Source organism: Erinaceus europaeus, chromosome 2 (assembly GCF_950295315.1).
Source record: "Erinaceus europaeus chromosome 2, mEriEur2.1, whole genome shotgun sequence".
NCBI lineage: Eukaryota > Metazoa > Chordata > Mammalia > Eulipotyphla > Erinaceidae > Erinaceus > Erinaceus europaeus.
Window position 1 is genome coordinate 121,981,482 of NC_080163.1, and position 15,349 is coordinate 121,996,830.

The 15,349-nt window shown below is 44.7% G+C and overlaps 1 protein-coding gene across 1 annotated transcript in view; it reads left to right on the top strand.

Annotated features, from left to right (window-relative positions):
• Positions 1 to 14,812, top strand: part of COTL1 (coactosin like F-actin binding protein 1) — a 66,471-nt gene extending 51,659 nt beyond the window's left edge. Inside the window, exon 4 of the mRNA XM_007528354.3 lies at positions 14,199 to 14,812. Coding sequence (XP_007528416.1) covers positions 14,199 to 14,309 — 111 coding nt within the window. The 3' untranslated portion in view covers positions 14,310 to 14,812. The remainder of the gene's footprint in view (positions 1 to 14,198) is intronic.
• The last annotated feature ends 537 nt before the right edge of the window (positions 14,813 to 15,349 follow it).

Genomic DNA, 15,349 nt, shown 5'->3' on the forward strand with positions numbered 1-15,349 from the left:
TCCCCTCCCCTCTCAATTTCTCTCTTTCCTATCAAATATAATAACAATAAAAGTAAATAAAACTTAAAGAAAAAAGTTCCTTCGCATTCCCCTACCCCCAAGATATTTTTATTTAATGAGAGAGACACTGAGACCAGGACACCAATCTGCTTTGGCATATGTAGTGCTGGGGATTGAAACCCAGGCTTCTGTCTTCAAATCCTGTATTCTATCTGCTGAGTCATCTCTCTGACCACTCTAGAAAATAACTGTGGTGGTCCGGGAGGTGGCACAGTGGCTAAAGCACTAGATTCTCAAGCATGAGGTCCTGAGCTCAATCCCTGGCAGCACATATACCAGATTGATGTCTGGCTCTTTCCATCTCTCTCTCCCTCTCTCTCTCTCTCTCTCTCTCTCCTATCTTTCTCATACATAAATAAAATCTTTAAATAAAAATAAAAAGAAAGTAACTGTGAAGGTTGGGACTGAAACTCTTTTTAACATAGTCTCTAACAGAATAGTAAAGCAGGTGCTATAAACAATAAAGAAACAAATTTCTTCCTGTTGTCTGTAGATTGTTTTATTCCTTATGTATTCTTTTTTTTTCTTTTGTCTCCAGGGTTATTGCTGGGGCTTGGTGCCTGCACTATGAATCCACTGCTCCTGGGGCTATTTTTTCCCTTTTGTTCCCCTTGTTGTTCATCATTGCTGTCATTACTATCTTGTCATTTTTTTGTCGTCGCTGTTGGATAGGACAGAGAGAAATGGAGAGAGGGGGAGAGAAAGACAGGCACCTGCAGACCCACCTCACTGCCTATGAAGTGACCCCCCTGCAGGTGGGGAGCCGGGGGCTCGAATCGGGATACTTACAACAGTCCTTGTACTTTGCGCCACATGCGCTTAACCCACTGTGCTCCCGCCCAACCACATGCGCTTAACCCACTGTGCTCCCGCCCAACCCCCTCCGTATGTATTCTTAGCACAGTAATTCAGCCCTGTTCAACTAGAGTCTTGAGGTTGAATTAAATTCTGGAAGATAGCCACACTCAGGGAGGAACTCTGGGGGTGGATTGGCATTTGTAAAACCTCAGCTTTTATTGCAACAGAGAACTGAGTTGAGCAGACTGATTAACGGGCAGAAACCACATACATACCTCCCTCCTTTAATGAAATTGGTAATGAAATTGTCAGGGGCGAAGCTTCTCCTTAGAAGCTTCAGTGACTATGACACTCTGGGGAGCAGCCATACAATCTTCATTGCTCCCTGGTGGGTTTCAGCTTTTTGCTTTCCCAGGAACTGTTTATGCTTCCTGTGGCTCCTGGGAAAACCCATCTTTTTCTTTTCTTTCTTTTTTTAAATTTTATTTATTTATTTATTTTATTTAAGAAAGGATTAATTAACAAAACCATAGGGTAGGAGGGGTACAACTCCACACAATTCCCACCACCCAATCTCCATAACCCACCCCCTCCCCTGATAGCTTTCCCATTCTCTATCTCTCTGGGAGCATGGACCCAGGGTCATTGTGGGTTGCAGAAGGTGGAAGGTCTGGCTTCTGTAATTGCTTCCCCGCTGAACATGGGCGTTGACTGGTCGGTCCATACTCCCAGTCTGCCTCTCTCTTTCCCTAGTAGGGTGTGTCTCTGGGGAAGCTGAGCTCCAGGACACATTGGTGGGGTCTTCAATCCAGGGAAGCCTGGCCAGCATCCTGGTGGCATCTGGAACCTGGTGATTGAAAAGAGAGTTAACATACGAAGCCAAACAAATTGTTGAGCAATCATGGCCCCAAAGCTTGGAATAGTGGAGAGGAAGTATTAGGGAGGTACTCACTGCAAACTCTAGTGTACTTCTGCTTTCAGGTATATATTTTGCAGTAGTTTATGAATACGTGTGAACATAAGCTCTCTCTCACAGAAACTGGTATATATCTAGGTTATGGGACTTTGTTAGAAAGTGAACCACCTGAGATGAAATTAGAGTGTACTATGAAAGGAAAGGTCTCACCCGAGTAATGAAGCTGAAGGGTTGTCATTCCACACGTGAAGTCTCTGGACACAGTCTGAGGTGAAGCATGTTGAGGTGGCAATCGTTGCGTTGGTTAGGTTGTGATCGGCGGATGCAATATTATTTGGTATGGATTGGGAGAGTCATACGGGAAAGTGGGCCCTATCCAAGGGTTCCAGGACTGGGGGAAGTAGGGGCTCTATAGTGGAGATGTGAGGTTCCTGCTGTCTTAGGGTTCAAAAAGACAATCGATAGTTAATGTTATCATCACATTATTTGGTAATTGGGTTAACTTTGAAAAGTCCTTTTGTTATGGTTTGCTGTACAGTATCCAGTATCTTGTATATAGCTGTGCTATTGGATGCTTCTAATCTACTTGATCTAGGCTTTTGAGAGAGTCCGCATATCAAATACACAGACTATATATTAAAAGGATTCAGTTTGTGTTTTGAAAAACTTTGAGACATACAATTGATTTTCCCCCTCTCATATTAATTAACTACTGATTTATATGTCTACATTTTGCTAGGAGTGTACATAAACACCATTCCCACCACCAAAAGACTGTGACCCATCACTCCCACCCACTCCCACCCCCCCACTGTCCCAGGAAGCTGCATGTCTACCCCTCACCACAGGGTTTTTACTTTGGTGCCCTACTTACAATTTGGTCAGGTCCTGCTTTTAGTTTCCCTTTCAGATCTTCTTAGTCAACTTCTGTTGATGAGTGGGATCATCCCATACTCATCTTTATCTTTCTGACTTAGCTCACTTAACATAATTCCTTCTAGCTCTGTCCAAGCTGGGTCAGAGAAGGTGGGTTCATTGTTCTTGATAGCTGCATAGTATTCCATTGTGTATATATACCACAGCTTTCTCAGCCACTCATCTGTTGTTGGGCACCTGGGTTGCTTCCAGGTTTTAGCTATTATGAATTGTGCTGCTATGAACATAGGAGTACACACCTCTTTTTGGTTGGGTGTTATGGAGTAAAACCCATCTTTTTCTTGGTACCAGAAAGGACCTTTCTTTGCTGATGCATATCACCATGGCTCGGCTTTGGGTTGCTTATGTTGCATATTGAAGACATAAAGCGCCTGATGAAAATTTTATAAAAGACCAAAAAGCAAACAAACAAACAAAACCTGCCAAGAAGCCTGTACGTAGTGGTGCTAGGGACCAGGGAACCAGGTGGATCTCCAAAGGACAGATGAAGACACCAAGTCTCAAGCCAAGATGAAGGTAGAGGTAGAACTCAAAAACTAGGAAATCAAAGACCATTTTAACTGTGGGGAGGCAGTGTGTAGCTCAGGAGCCAGCTCCATGTTCCTATTACTGTCACTAGCAAGTTAAAAAGCTCTTAGAAGTGGGGCCAGGTGGTGGTGCAGCTGATTAAGCACACATATGACAGTGTGCAAGGATCCAGATTCAAGTCCCTGATCCCCACCTGCAGAGGGAAAGCTTCACAAGTGGTGAAGCAGGGCTGCAGGTGTCTCTCTCTCCCTATCTTCCCCTCCCCTCCCAATTTCTCTCTGGCTGTATCCAATATCGGGCTCTATCCAATAATAAATAAGTAAATAAAACAAAAAAATTTTAAAAAAGCTCTTAGGGGGGAGAGAGAGAGAGGAAAGAGTGCTCTCACAGTCTGCTACCTGACTTTTTTTTTAAACAGAGAGAAAGAGAGAAAGAGAGAGAGAAACAGACCATAGCACCAAAGTTTCCTTCATTGTGGTGGTGGCCAGATTTGAACCTGGGTCATGCACATGTTGGCAAAACAACATCCTATTCAAGTGAGCTATTATGCCTGTTAAAACATTTATATTATTTGTCATAAATGAGAACAGATTCTAGAAATGAAGTTAACTTGCTCAAAGTCCTCAAGTTAAGAGCTGTTTGCCCGACCATTCTGGTGACTGGTGAACTTCAGTTCATCTTTTAAAACGCTGATTCTTTATCCCCATCCTCTTACCATTCTCATGTAGAATGAATCACTCCTTTATGATTCAGATTCCATGAATTATGACTTACGTGCCATACAAAAGGTGATCTTTCATAGAAAAAGAGCTCTGCCCCAGTGGGCTGAGGCCTGGGTGACCTTCACTGAACTCAGTTAGGACTCAACTCCAGTCTAGCTGGGCTTGGCCATGGGCTTGGCACTGTTGGCAGGGTCTAGCTTACCTTCTTCCCTGAAGATGCCAGAGTAGAAAGGGCAAAGGTGTCACTGCAGGACCCAGAGCTCTGAACTGGACAGTTTTTCACTGTGCTTGCCCAGGATGGGGCTGCCTGCTCCCTTGATAGACTGTGCTTTTATATGTTTTTCTCCTCTTTCTCATCCATTCCACATACCACTTTCCACTTTTGTCCTTCTCTTGTCTTTCATCCCTGGGTGTTCTGCCCTCTGAGGTTCCCTTCTCAGACAAGCCCCTATGCTCTCTTTTTTCCCCCATGGTGTCTCATGCCAGGCCAGGGTATTGTGGGTTCCAGAAATGGTTCAAAGTTAAGGAACTAAATAATGATCAGCTGGAATTCTCTACTGAGGCCTCTGTTTACTTCTGTGGAGCCTTTGCACTGCTTGCCCATTTTTACAAAACCTTCGTCATAGCAGAGAAACTGTCTTTCACCAAATGTTTCTGAATGATTTTTTTTGTTTTCATCATTTTATTTTATCATAAAGATTTTTTTCTTTACATTTTCTTCTGTCTGTCTATCTCTCTCTTAGAAAGGAGGCTCAAAAGAGACCACAGTACTGAAGTTTTTCCTTTAATGCTATGGGGTCCAGGCTTGGCCCTGGGTCACACACATGGCAAACAGCACACTATCCAAGTGAGCTATTTTGCTAATCCTTAACATAAATATTTCTTTAAAGATTATTTTATTTATTACATGTCAGAGAGAGTTGCACATGGGATAGAGAGAAATAAGTCACCATTTCAGTGCATGTGGTACCAGGAATTGAAGTAGGAACTTCAGACATGAGAATTTGATGCTTTGCCAGTTGAGCTATTTTATTATTTTCATGAATAATGTGATCTTTTGAACATATACACTTAAGGGGTAGTTTGCTCACCCTACAACCACCTGCACTAGGAATTAAATGTGGATTTCAGTCCCACTCCAAGCTCTCACTTTTTTCCTGGATTTATTTATTTATTTATATTAATTTACACAATCACATGTCAATAGGGGTACAAGTCCACAACACTCCCACCACCAGAGTTCTGAATCCCTGATCCCTCCATTGCAGTCCACTGCAATCTGTCTACATTTGTACATAATTACCCCCTTTTTCTTCCAGGTCCAGTCTTCTCTTCCCCTCCAAGCCACATAATCCTATTACTTCACCATGTATCTCTCCCTTTTTCCTCCTCTCTGTCTGGGACCTGATGGAACTGGATTTCAGAGTTCTCTTATCCTCTTCCTCCTATCACTTCAAATAAAAGTTGTTTTTGGGTACAGAAGGTAGGAGTTCTGGTTTCTGTAATTGTTTCTCTGCTGGACTTGGACATTGGCAGGTCAATCCATACCCCCAGCCTGTTTCTATCTTTCCCCCTTGGGCTAGAGCTCTGGAGAGGCGAGGGTCTAGGACACACTGGTGACACACTATTTGCCTCTATCCACCTGACCCAGGGTCGATATATACATATATTTATATGTAGCACCAGAGCCTGTGTAGCCTCCGAATCCCTTTGGTCTGCGCTCGCAGCTCACGATCACACCCAGCTCTCACTTTGTATGTTACTTTTCACTGCTTCACTTCCCTGAGCTTCAGCTGTCTCTTCTGGAACTTTCCAGCTGAAACAATACAACTTATGAAATGGTTTTGAAAACTAACTGTGGTGTGGCCCCAGAGGTGGCACAGTGGCTAGAGTACTAGGTTTAAAAGCATTAGGTCCCAAGTTTGATCCCCAAAATCACTTATGCCAAAGTGGCTCTGATTCCCCCCCCCATATTTACTTTAAAAAAAATTAACTATGACCATGTTTGTAACAAGTGCCTATTATAAATAAAGTTTGACTGAAACTTTGTCTACTTGTTTATTCTATTTTTATTGAAAGGTGGAAATGGTCTGCTATTTGTTGACCTTGAACATTTGCAAGTTTATGTGTTGTGGCTGCTTTGGGATTCTGTCAAATTATTTCTTTGTGTAAAATTCCCCAAACTAGTTATGAGTGAGGGACAAGAAAAGTTCAGCACAAATTTGATTGGGCAGGTGTTGAAGAACAAAGCCTGAATTTGACTTTGCCTGTCAGTAGGGTAATAGGAGGGACTAATCAGATGGAGCTCTGGGTTAAGAAGGATGCTGAGGTTAAGTCTGCACTCAGTGAGGATAGTGCCAGGGTTCATTTGTGTTGCCTGTAATGAAAATAGGAGAGAGTGGGGTCTGTCTCCCACCTTCTGACCCTTATGAGCTATATGGGGCTGTAGTCAGAGATCAGGCAAAGCAGAGCTCAGGCTTTTGTAAATGTCTGTAATCTGAAAAGCTGGTCCTGGAGTCCAGGCTGTCAGCCTGATGCTAAAGAGGAGGGTGGTCCTGCAGGGTTAGAATTCCAGACTTCTGGACAATAGCTTCTGTTTGGTTTTGTCCCCAACCTACCCATAGCCTGGGTCAGGTCAGCACACCTATCTGCCTTTCCTCTGTGCTGGGCAAAGGCCCCAGTGCTGCCTGCAGTGCCCCTTTGTCCTTTCCTTTGTAAACAGGGTCCTGTGGGTCCTGCACTGTAACGTGATGCTGGTACCTTTGTCCTCAAATCTGTCAAATGCCAGACCACATCATCTTGATCCACCCCTCTCCGATTGTCTCCAGTGACCTGTTACAACAGCCTGTTTCTTTCTTTTTTTTTTTTTTTTTTTTAGCAAATTACACCTTGCTGGAGGACTTTTCACACCATGATCTTGGGAACACTTAGAACAGATGGAGTTTGGTAAGCTTAGGGCAGGATGCTGTGCATTGTCCTCTGGCTCCTGCTCCTTCCAGGAGGCTCTCTGTCCTAGCAAAGATATGAGCTTCCATGCCTTTTCTAGCTCCTGGGCATCTTTGGTTTATAGTTGATGTTCACCCACTTAGACAAGCTGTGTTACCGTGGCCAGCATCCGTTTCATGTATTCCTAATGACACCACTCATCAGGAGAGGAGGATCTGTCCCCCTGCATAAAAATATTTTATTTATTTTAATAGAGAGAGAGAGAGAGAGAAGAGGGGAGGGGAGGGGAGGGGAGGGGAGGGGAGGGGAGGGGAGGAGAGGAGAGGAGAGGAGAGGAGAGGAGAGGAGAGGAGAGGAGAGGAGAGGAGAGGAGAGACCAGGCTTCTGGGGATTGAATCTGAGACCTCAGAGCCTCAAGCATAGGAGTCTTTTGCATAACCATTATGCTGTCTCCCCAGCTCACCCAGCACTATTTTTGCAGGGGTAAGGTGCAGGTCTAGAGGTAGCACACAACCTTCATTTGGAAAGTCACATTCTGATTCCTTGCCAGATTTGCCTTTGTATCTGGGACTCTGACCTTAATGGGGGACTTTGACACACAAGTTAAGCCATTCACTGTCCCTTTGGGGGGCATTGAGAGCTCCCAACTTTTCCTTTCCTACCTTAAGACTTAGGAGAGCCCCCCAAATATCAAGATTTTGACAGTTGGGGGTCTTTAGAGTATCTGGTTGGGCAAACGCTAGAAGAAGAAGAAGAGTATCTGGTGTTCAGTGAGCATGTTTGTTGGGAGAAGAGACCATGCCAGGTCTCTGTCTCTGGCTACAGTGCAGGTCACCTCAGCTTCCTGCCCCATTCTGTCCCATTCATTCTCCCCACCTGCAGGGGAGTCGCTTCAGGGTGGTGAAGCAGGTCTGCAGGTGTCTGTCTTTTTCTTCCCTTCTCTGTCTTCCCCTCCTCTCTCCATTTCTCTCTGTCCCATCCAACAACAACATCAATAACTACAACAACAATAAAAAACAAACAGGGCAACAAAAGGGAAAAAAAATATATATATAAGTCCCCATCCCTGAAAGACCTGTCCATGAAATGATAGGTGGGAGCCAGCCCCCGGGAGAGGCAGGATCATAATGGGAACACGTGTTTGGAAAGTGCTAGGAGGAAGAAGGGAGACAATGAGGACAGTGGGGATCACCGTCAGTGGGTTGGGGTCTAGGGAGGACAGTGACTCTGGAAGGAAGGGGGCTGTAGATAGAGAGGAGCTGGATCTAGCTTTTTCAGTTGTGTAGCCAGCTGTGAGCCTCAGTTTCCCCTTATGTGAATTGACAGCCTTGAGAAGGTGACCTCTAAGGACTTCCTAGCCTTACCTTTTGTGAAACTGTTGAAATGGTCCAACCTAGATGAAACAGGCCCATTTGCTGTCACCCACAAATCCTTTCTCTCTCTGTTGTTTCTAACTTTTTTTTTTCCTAGATAGGACAAAGAGAATAGGGAGATAGAGGGAGAGAAAGATAGATACTTGTAGACCTGCTTCATTCACTCCCCTGCAGATGGGGAGCTGGGTCCTTGTGCTTGGTAATATGTGCTCTTAGCCAGGTGCGCCACTACCCAGCCCTCCACAAATCCTTTCTTTCCCTGAGCTTTAGGACAGAGTCCCAGGGACGTGTGTGGGAGAATAGGGCCAGAGACTCAAATATAGGAATGCTTAGCCCGCCCTCCCCCAAGGCAGGGACCAGCACTGTTCCATAGAGGGAACTGGGATCTTCTGGGGCCCATGAGATAGCTCACCAGTGAAGCACATACCTGATGTGCAGGAGGCCCTGGGTTTAAGCCCTGGTGCCACATAGAAGCATCATGGATGACACCAGGGGAGTTCCATGAATGATGGTGCAATGCCTTGGTCTCTCTTTTCTCTCTTACCCATCTCTATCTCTAAATAAATAATCAAGCAAACAAATAAATAAATAAACAATGAAAAATTAGAAAGTAAGACTGGGCAGGGGAGGTCATCTCTTGGTATCAAACATGTGGGGTTCTGAGCTTGTTTGCTGGTGTCACATAAACACGCATGCACACACACAGTTTGTCCTGATGGGTCCCAGACCTAGGTCTGTCACTGTAGACTTGGTGTTTTCGACTGCCATCATCCATGATATTGGACTTCTCTTGCTGTCTAGCTGGGGCTTCCCCAGGATGGCTTAGGAATGAAATGTTGAGGGTAGCACAGGTTAAGCTCAGGTGGCACAAAGCACAAGGACTGGCGTAATGATCCCGGTTCGAGCCCCCGGCTCCTCACCTGCAGGGGAGTCGCTTCACAAGCGGTGAAGCAGGTCTGCAAGTGTCTATCTTTCCTTCCCCCTCTCTGTCATCCCCTCCACTCTCCAACTCTCTCTGTCCTATCCAACAACAATAAAACAAGGGCAACAAAAAGGGGATAAATAAATATTTTTTAAAAATTTAAAGAAAGAAAGAAATGAAATGTTGAATTGAGAGTTTATTAGGATTTTGTGTGAATCGTTTAAGCAGGATGCTTTCTTTTGGGGAAGCAGGTGGGTGACAAAACTCCTTGTTATTATACATGGTGATATGAAAACACATTCTTTATAGGGAAACAATCATCCATTTCAGCTCCTGCTGGGCAGAGAGATGGTCCTGATTAATCTGAAAGTATCAGTTACATGGTGACACTCCCCCCTTCTCTCTATCAGTAGAGAAAAAGAGAGACAGAGAGATATCACAGCACTAAAGTGCTGTGGAGGCCAGGCTCAAACATTGTCCAAGTGAACTATCTTACCAGCCCCACAATGATGTCTTTTTATCATGTTAAGAGTTACTCTGGTCTAAGCTGTCTCAGATTGTACGGTTGTTTCCCATGTACTTTTGTTTGATAGGCTCCTCCCTCTATATATATGTAATCTTTCTATATTTATTTGCTAAACTTTTGGTTTTAGATGTGTCCGTACACCACCTGGCCCCAAATAGTCTTTTTATTTTAATTTTTTAAAACATTTTTTTCCTTTATTGGGAGATTAATATTTTAAAGTTTAATTTTAAATGTTTAAAGGTAATTTTGTGTCGGGAAAGTAAAAGTGGCTATGCAAAAGACTTTCATACTTGAGGCTCCAAGATCTTGGGTTTAATCCCTGCCAACACCAAAGTTGATCTGTGCCTTGGATAAAAATAAATAAATAAATAAAGGTAATTTTCTTCATTTATGTTCATGGATATGGGATGTTTTTACTATCTTTGATTATCCTATTTTGCTGCTTCCTTTGACTATGATTTGATTTCCCATACACTTGTTTTTAAGTTGGCCAGTACAGTTCCACTATAGATTCCTGAGACCTTATCAGAATTTATTCTTCATCTAAATCTCCTAATGGCTAACATACACAGATAGGAGTGCTCTTGCTTCTTTAGATTACCATATATAGTAATCACAAAGCAGAAGAACTTTGAACTTCCTTCTAGAGGTGTCTTGGGTGGCTGGTTTCCTCCTCCTGGCAAGCTCTGCTTCCCTCCCCTCCCTACCCTAGCATGTTACAGGGGTTTAGGCCTGAGAAACATTGGCCTAGTGCTCAAGTTCCCGTTTCTGGCTTTTGCATCCAGCTCATGCACTAATCACAGAGACAACAGCACTGGATGCTACACTGGGGGCAGGAAGGGTGGCTGGACTCTCCATTTCTGGCTAGTTATACAGTCCATCCCATGGGGCTTATCTTTAAAAAAAAATTAAAGTTAATATACTGAGGGAGGATTAAGTAGAAGATGTGGGAGGCCCCACCTGGCACCTGCTAGCTGCCTGATAAATATTAACCTATCCCTTCCCTTCCTGTAGTATTTGTAGTAGCTTGCTATGACAGAGAAAGGTCTACCTTCATCGAATAAAGCCTGACCTTGAGCTTTCCTGGTGTTATTGTCCTTAGAGGAAAATTGAGCTCCTTCTTTCTTTTTCTCTTTCTTTCTTTCTTTTTCAGGTGAAATTCACAGAACTTAAAATCAACCACTTAGAAATGTATAGTTGGATGACATTTAGAATATTCAAATATTGTGCAGCCACTACCTCTATCTAGTTCTGAAACAGTTTTGTTACACCCAAAAGGAAGTGGTGGTATTTTTTTTTTTTTTTGTCTCCAGGGTTATCACTGGGGTTCGGTGCCAGCACTACAAATTCACTGCTCCTGGAGGCCGCTTTTCCCACTTTTGTTGCCCTTGCTGTTGCCCTTGTGGTTTTTATTGTTATTATAGCTGTTGTTGGATAGGACAGAGAAAAACAGAGAGAGGAGGGGAAGACAGAGAGGAGGAGAGAAAGACACCTGCAGACCTGATTCACTGCCTATGAAGAGACCCTCTGAGAGCCGATGGCTCGAACCGGGATCCCTGCACCGGTCCTTGTGCTTTGCGCCATGTGTGCTTAACCTGTTGCACTACTGCCCAGCCCCCCAGTGGAACTTTTAAGAATGTTGGTTTTGGAATCAGTTGAACCTTCTATCTGTGATTCTGAGCAAGAATTAGAACTTTCAGGATTTGTTTTAAAATGGAAGTATTATTTACCAATTGACAAGATTTGTGTATGTGTGTGTGTGTGTGTATATATATATATATATATATATATATATATATATATATATATATATATTCCTTCCCCCACCTCTGATTTATGGTGGGGCAGGGGATTGAGCCTGGAGCCTCAGGCATGAGAGTCTCTTTATGTAACCATTATACTATCTTCCCCACCCCAGTTTTTTTTTTTTTAATAGAAATTGAGAGGGAAGGAGGAAGAGAGGAGGATAGAAAGAGAGACACGGGAGTCGGGTGGTAGCACAGCAGGTTAAGCGCATGTGGCACAAAGCGCAAGGACTGGATTAAGGATCCTGGTTCGAGCCCCTGGCTCCCTACCTGCAGGGGGTTCTCTTCACAAGCAGTGAAGCAGGTCTGCAGGTGTCTGTCTTCCCCTCCTCTCTCCATTTCTCTCTGTCCTATCCAACAATAACAACAATAATAACTACAACAATAAAACAAGGGCAACAAAAGGGAATAAATAAATAAATAAATATTAAAAAAGCCACCTGGAGCAGTAAGACTGTGAATACATGGGATCCCAGTTCCACCAAAAACTAGGACAGACAAACCCAAAGAATTAAGTTTGCCAGTGTGTGACAATACATAGCACACATAGGTTGCTTGTTAATGGTGATGATTATTGACACCATTTCCTTGTGGGCTTTTCAGAATGTGGGTGATTTTTATGACCTTCAGATTAGTTATTCATAGTGGATCAATTTCTCAGTACTCCTATCTGCTGCCCTTCTGAGATTGTACCTATTTGCTGACGTCCTATGACCCACATAGGGAAACCACTGCTGAGTCTCCACGGCTCAGAGTTTGCTGATAAGCCAGGTCACCTGCATCACTCATTCATGGCACCAGTATTTCCTGAGGGCCTCACATGTGTCAGGCCCCAGGAGGGGACAGTGTTCTCACCCTTAAGACCTGTACATGGGTAGTGTTTGTTAAATGGTCCGCCAGTAACTGAGTGTGGCTAGAGAGCACAGGGCAGACCTTTGCACCTTCACTGTCACTGCTCACTCCAGCCTGGGACATTCTTAGAACAATGGGTGGCAAGCTGACTTGTACCTGCTTATGGTCTGATCCTGTGTCTCTTCTTATCTCCACCTGCAGTGATACCACCAGAAATCAATTCTTAAGAGACTGTTGACACCATGGGAATGGCCAAAGACTCCACCTCAGGGCTTCTCTGTTTTTATTATTTATGTATTTAGGATTTAATTTTTAAAAATGTATTTATTGAGCTGGCAAGATAGTTCATCTGAGAGAGTGCCGGTTTGCCATTTACATGACCCAGGCTTGTGTTTGGCCCCATTGCACTGATGGATGCTTTTGTGCTGTGGTGTTTCTCCTTCTCTCCCTCTGTCATTCTATCTGAAAAAGTCAAGTTGGCCAGAGTGGTGAAACTCCAGTATAATCACCACCCCCCTGCCAAAAAAAAAAGAGAGCAAGAGAGTTCAATCCCTTGAACCACCATAAGCCAGAGCTGAGCAGTGTTCTGGTGTTTCTCTCTGTGTCTCTAGCTCTACATCTCTCTCAAAAATATAATAAATACTAAAAAAAAAAAAAAAAAAGTAACATATTACCATTTCCAGGTTCAAGACCCCAATCTCCATCTTCCGGGGGAAGCTTCATGAGCAGTGCAGGTGTCTTTCTTGTTCTCTCTTCCTCCTCTCCTCTCCAGTTTCACTCAGGGAATCAAACCTAAAGTAAAGCTTTTGGGGCCTTAAGCATGCCAGGCCTGTGTTCTATCACTGAGCTATCTCTTCCAGCCTTAAGGCTTCTCCTTTCTCTTGTTCTTTTTTTATTATATTTTTATTAGTGATGTAATGGTGATTTACATTCTAAGGTAATAAGAGTACAGTTCTATACCACTCCCGCCACCAAAGTTCTGTGTCCCAACCACCCCTCCAATGGTAACCACCACAGTTCTTCTAGGTCATAGATACAGGTTAAGTGAGACCATCCCATAGTTGTCCATTCTCTCTCTCACTCTCGTTCTTTGGCAAGTCTGTTGGTAAATATTTCCCAGCCTATCTTTCCAACCTCATGTCCTATTCTTCTTTAAAAGATATTTTTTTCCCTCTGCAGATGAGGAAACTAAGGCACATAGAAGGGGGAAGAATTGCACCAAAGCTATATGACTGGAAGTAACAGAGCCAGATTCAGGCCCACCTTCGATGGGCTTGGGGGTTCTACAGTTACCTCCACGTCATATTCTTTTTTTTTTTTTTTTTTTTGCCTCCAGGGTTATTGCTGGGGCTCAGTGTCTGCAATACGAATCCACTGCTCCTGGAGGCTTTTTTTTCCCCCTTTTGCTGCCCTTGTTGTTTTATTGTTGTTGTGGTTATTATTATTATTGCTGTTATTGATTGTGGGATAGGACAGAGAAATGGGAGAGAGGAGGGGAAGACAGAGAGGGGCAGAGAAAGATAGACACCTGCAGACCTGTTTCACCGTTTGTGAAGCGACTCCCCTGCAGGTGGGGAGCTGGGGGCTCCAACCGGGATTCTTAACGCCTGTCCTTGGGCTTTGCCGCCATGTGCGCTTAACCCACTGTACTACCGCCCGACCCCCTCCACGTCATATTCTTTTTCTGCCACCGGATTTGCTTTTGGCTCAGGTTCTGACATTCTGGATGCCAGGACATCCTGGTTTGTTGCCTGAGCCATGCTTTGACCTTGTCTCTCCTTAAAGGGAACTTTTGTTTTCTTTTGTTTCTGCAGAATTTCGCTAAAGAGTTTGTGATTAGCGACCGTAAGGAGCTGGATGAAGATTTCATCAAGACCGAGCTCAAGAAGGCAGGGGGAGCCAATTATGATGCCCAGACGGAGTAGCCCCCGCCACCCCCTGCCCCTTGCCAAAGTCATCTGCCGCTCCTCGGAGGAGGGGACTGCCGCTTCGGCTACCAGCCTACCAGGGAGAGGAGACACACAAGAGGCCATATCGTCACTCCATCTGCAGCCCACCCCCTTCCCCGAGCCTCCCCACCACCCACCCTCCCAAGCCCTGTTCTGTCCCATCTCATGAAGCTCATGGAACATCTCTCATCTTTTTGTTCTTTTTCATTCTAAGGAAAAATCATTTGGATGCCAAGGCCCTGCCTATCATCACTTCTAGGGGCCTCCTGCAGTGTCCCCCCCTTTTTCTCAGCATCTCTCTTGTACACCACCCAGCCCATACATAGGTCACCCACCTCCACCTCATATTGCTTCAGAACCAGCGCAGGCCTCTAGTTTCTTTGTTGTACCTGTGATGGTGCCAGGGGGTGCCCAAGACTGCTGCCTTCAAAGCACACACACACACACATACACACACACACACACACACACACACACACCATCTCCTCCTCAGGCTCAGACTTCCCCGGAGTGCCCAGGGCTCCCCACCCCACTCCATCTAAGCTACTCATGCTTCCTATCTGGTGGAGATGGCGCTTGGTACAGAGGAGTTCATGCCTGGCTCAGAAAAGAGAACATTTGCCTTAAACCTGCTGGCAGCTGCTTTGCCACCCCGTGTAGCCCATTCTGGCCCTCAGAGTTCACCCTTATTAGGACCTATAGGGCGGGGAAAGGTCTGAGTCCAGGCTTGCTGGGAAGGTTTTCCCAGGTTGACCTCAGGGGCTCCCCAACTGACCAGGTATCATTAGGGGTACACTCGGAGTTTAAACAGAACCCAAGCGGCTCCTGTCCCATGGATGGGCCTGCTGTAGGCCACCCTGGTGGGGGTGAGCCCAGCCTTGGGGACCAGGGGGTCTATGATTTCCATCCCAAGTTTGCACCCCACAATCAACTGGATTGTTTTTCTTTTCTGTTTTTGTTTTTAAAAAAGAAGGATGAGATTGGCTTGGTTCTTCATGAGCACATTGGATACCGTC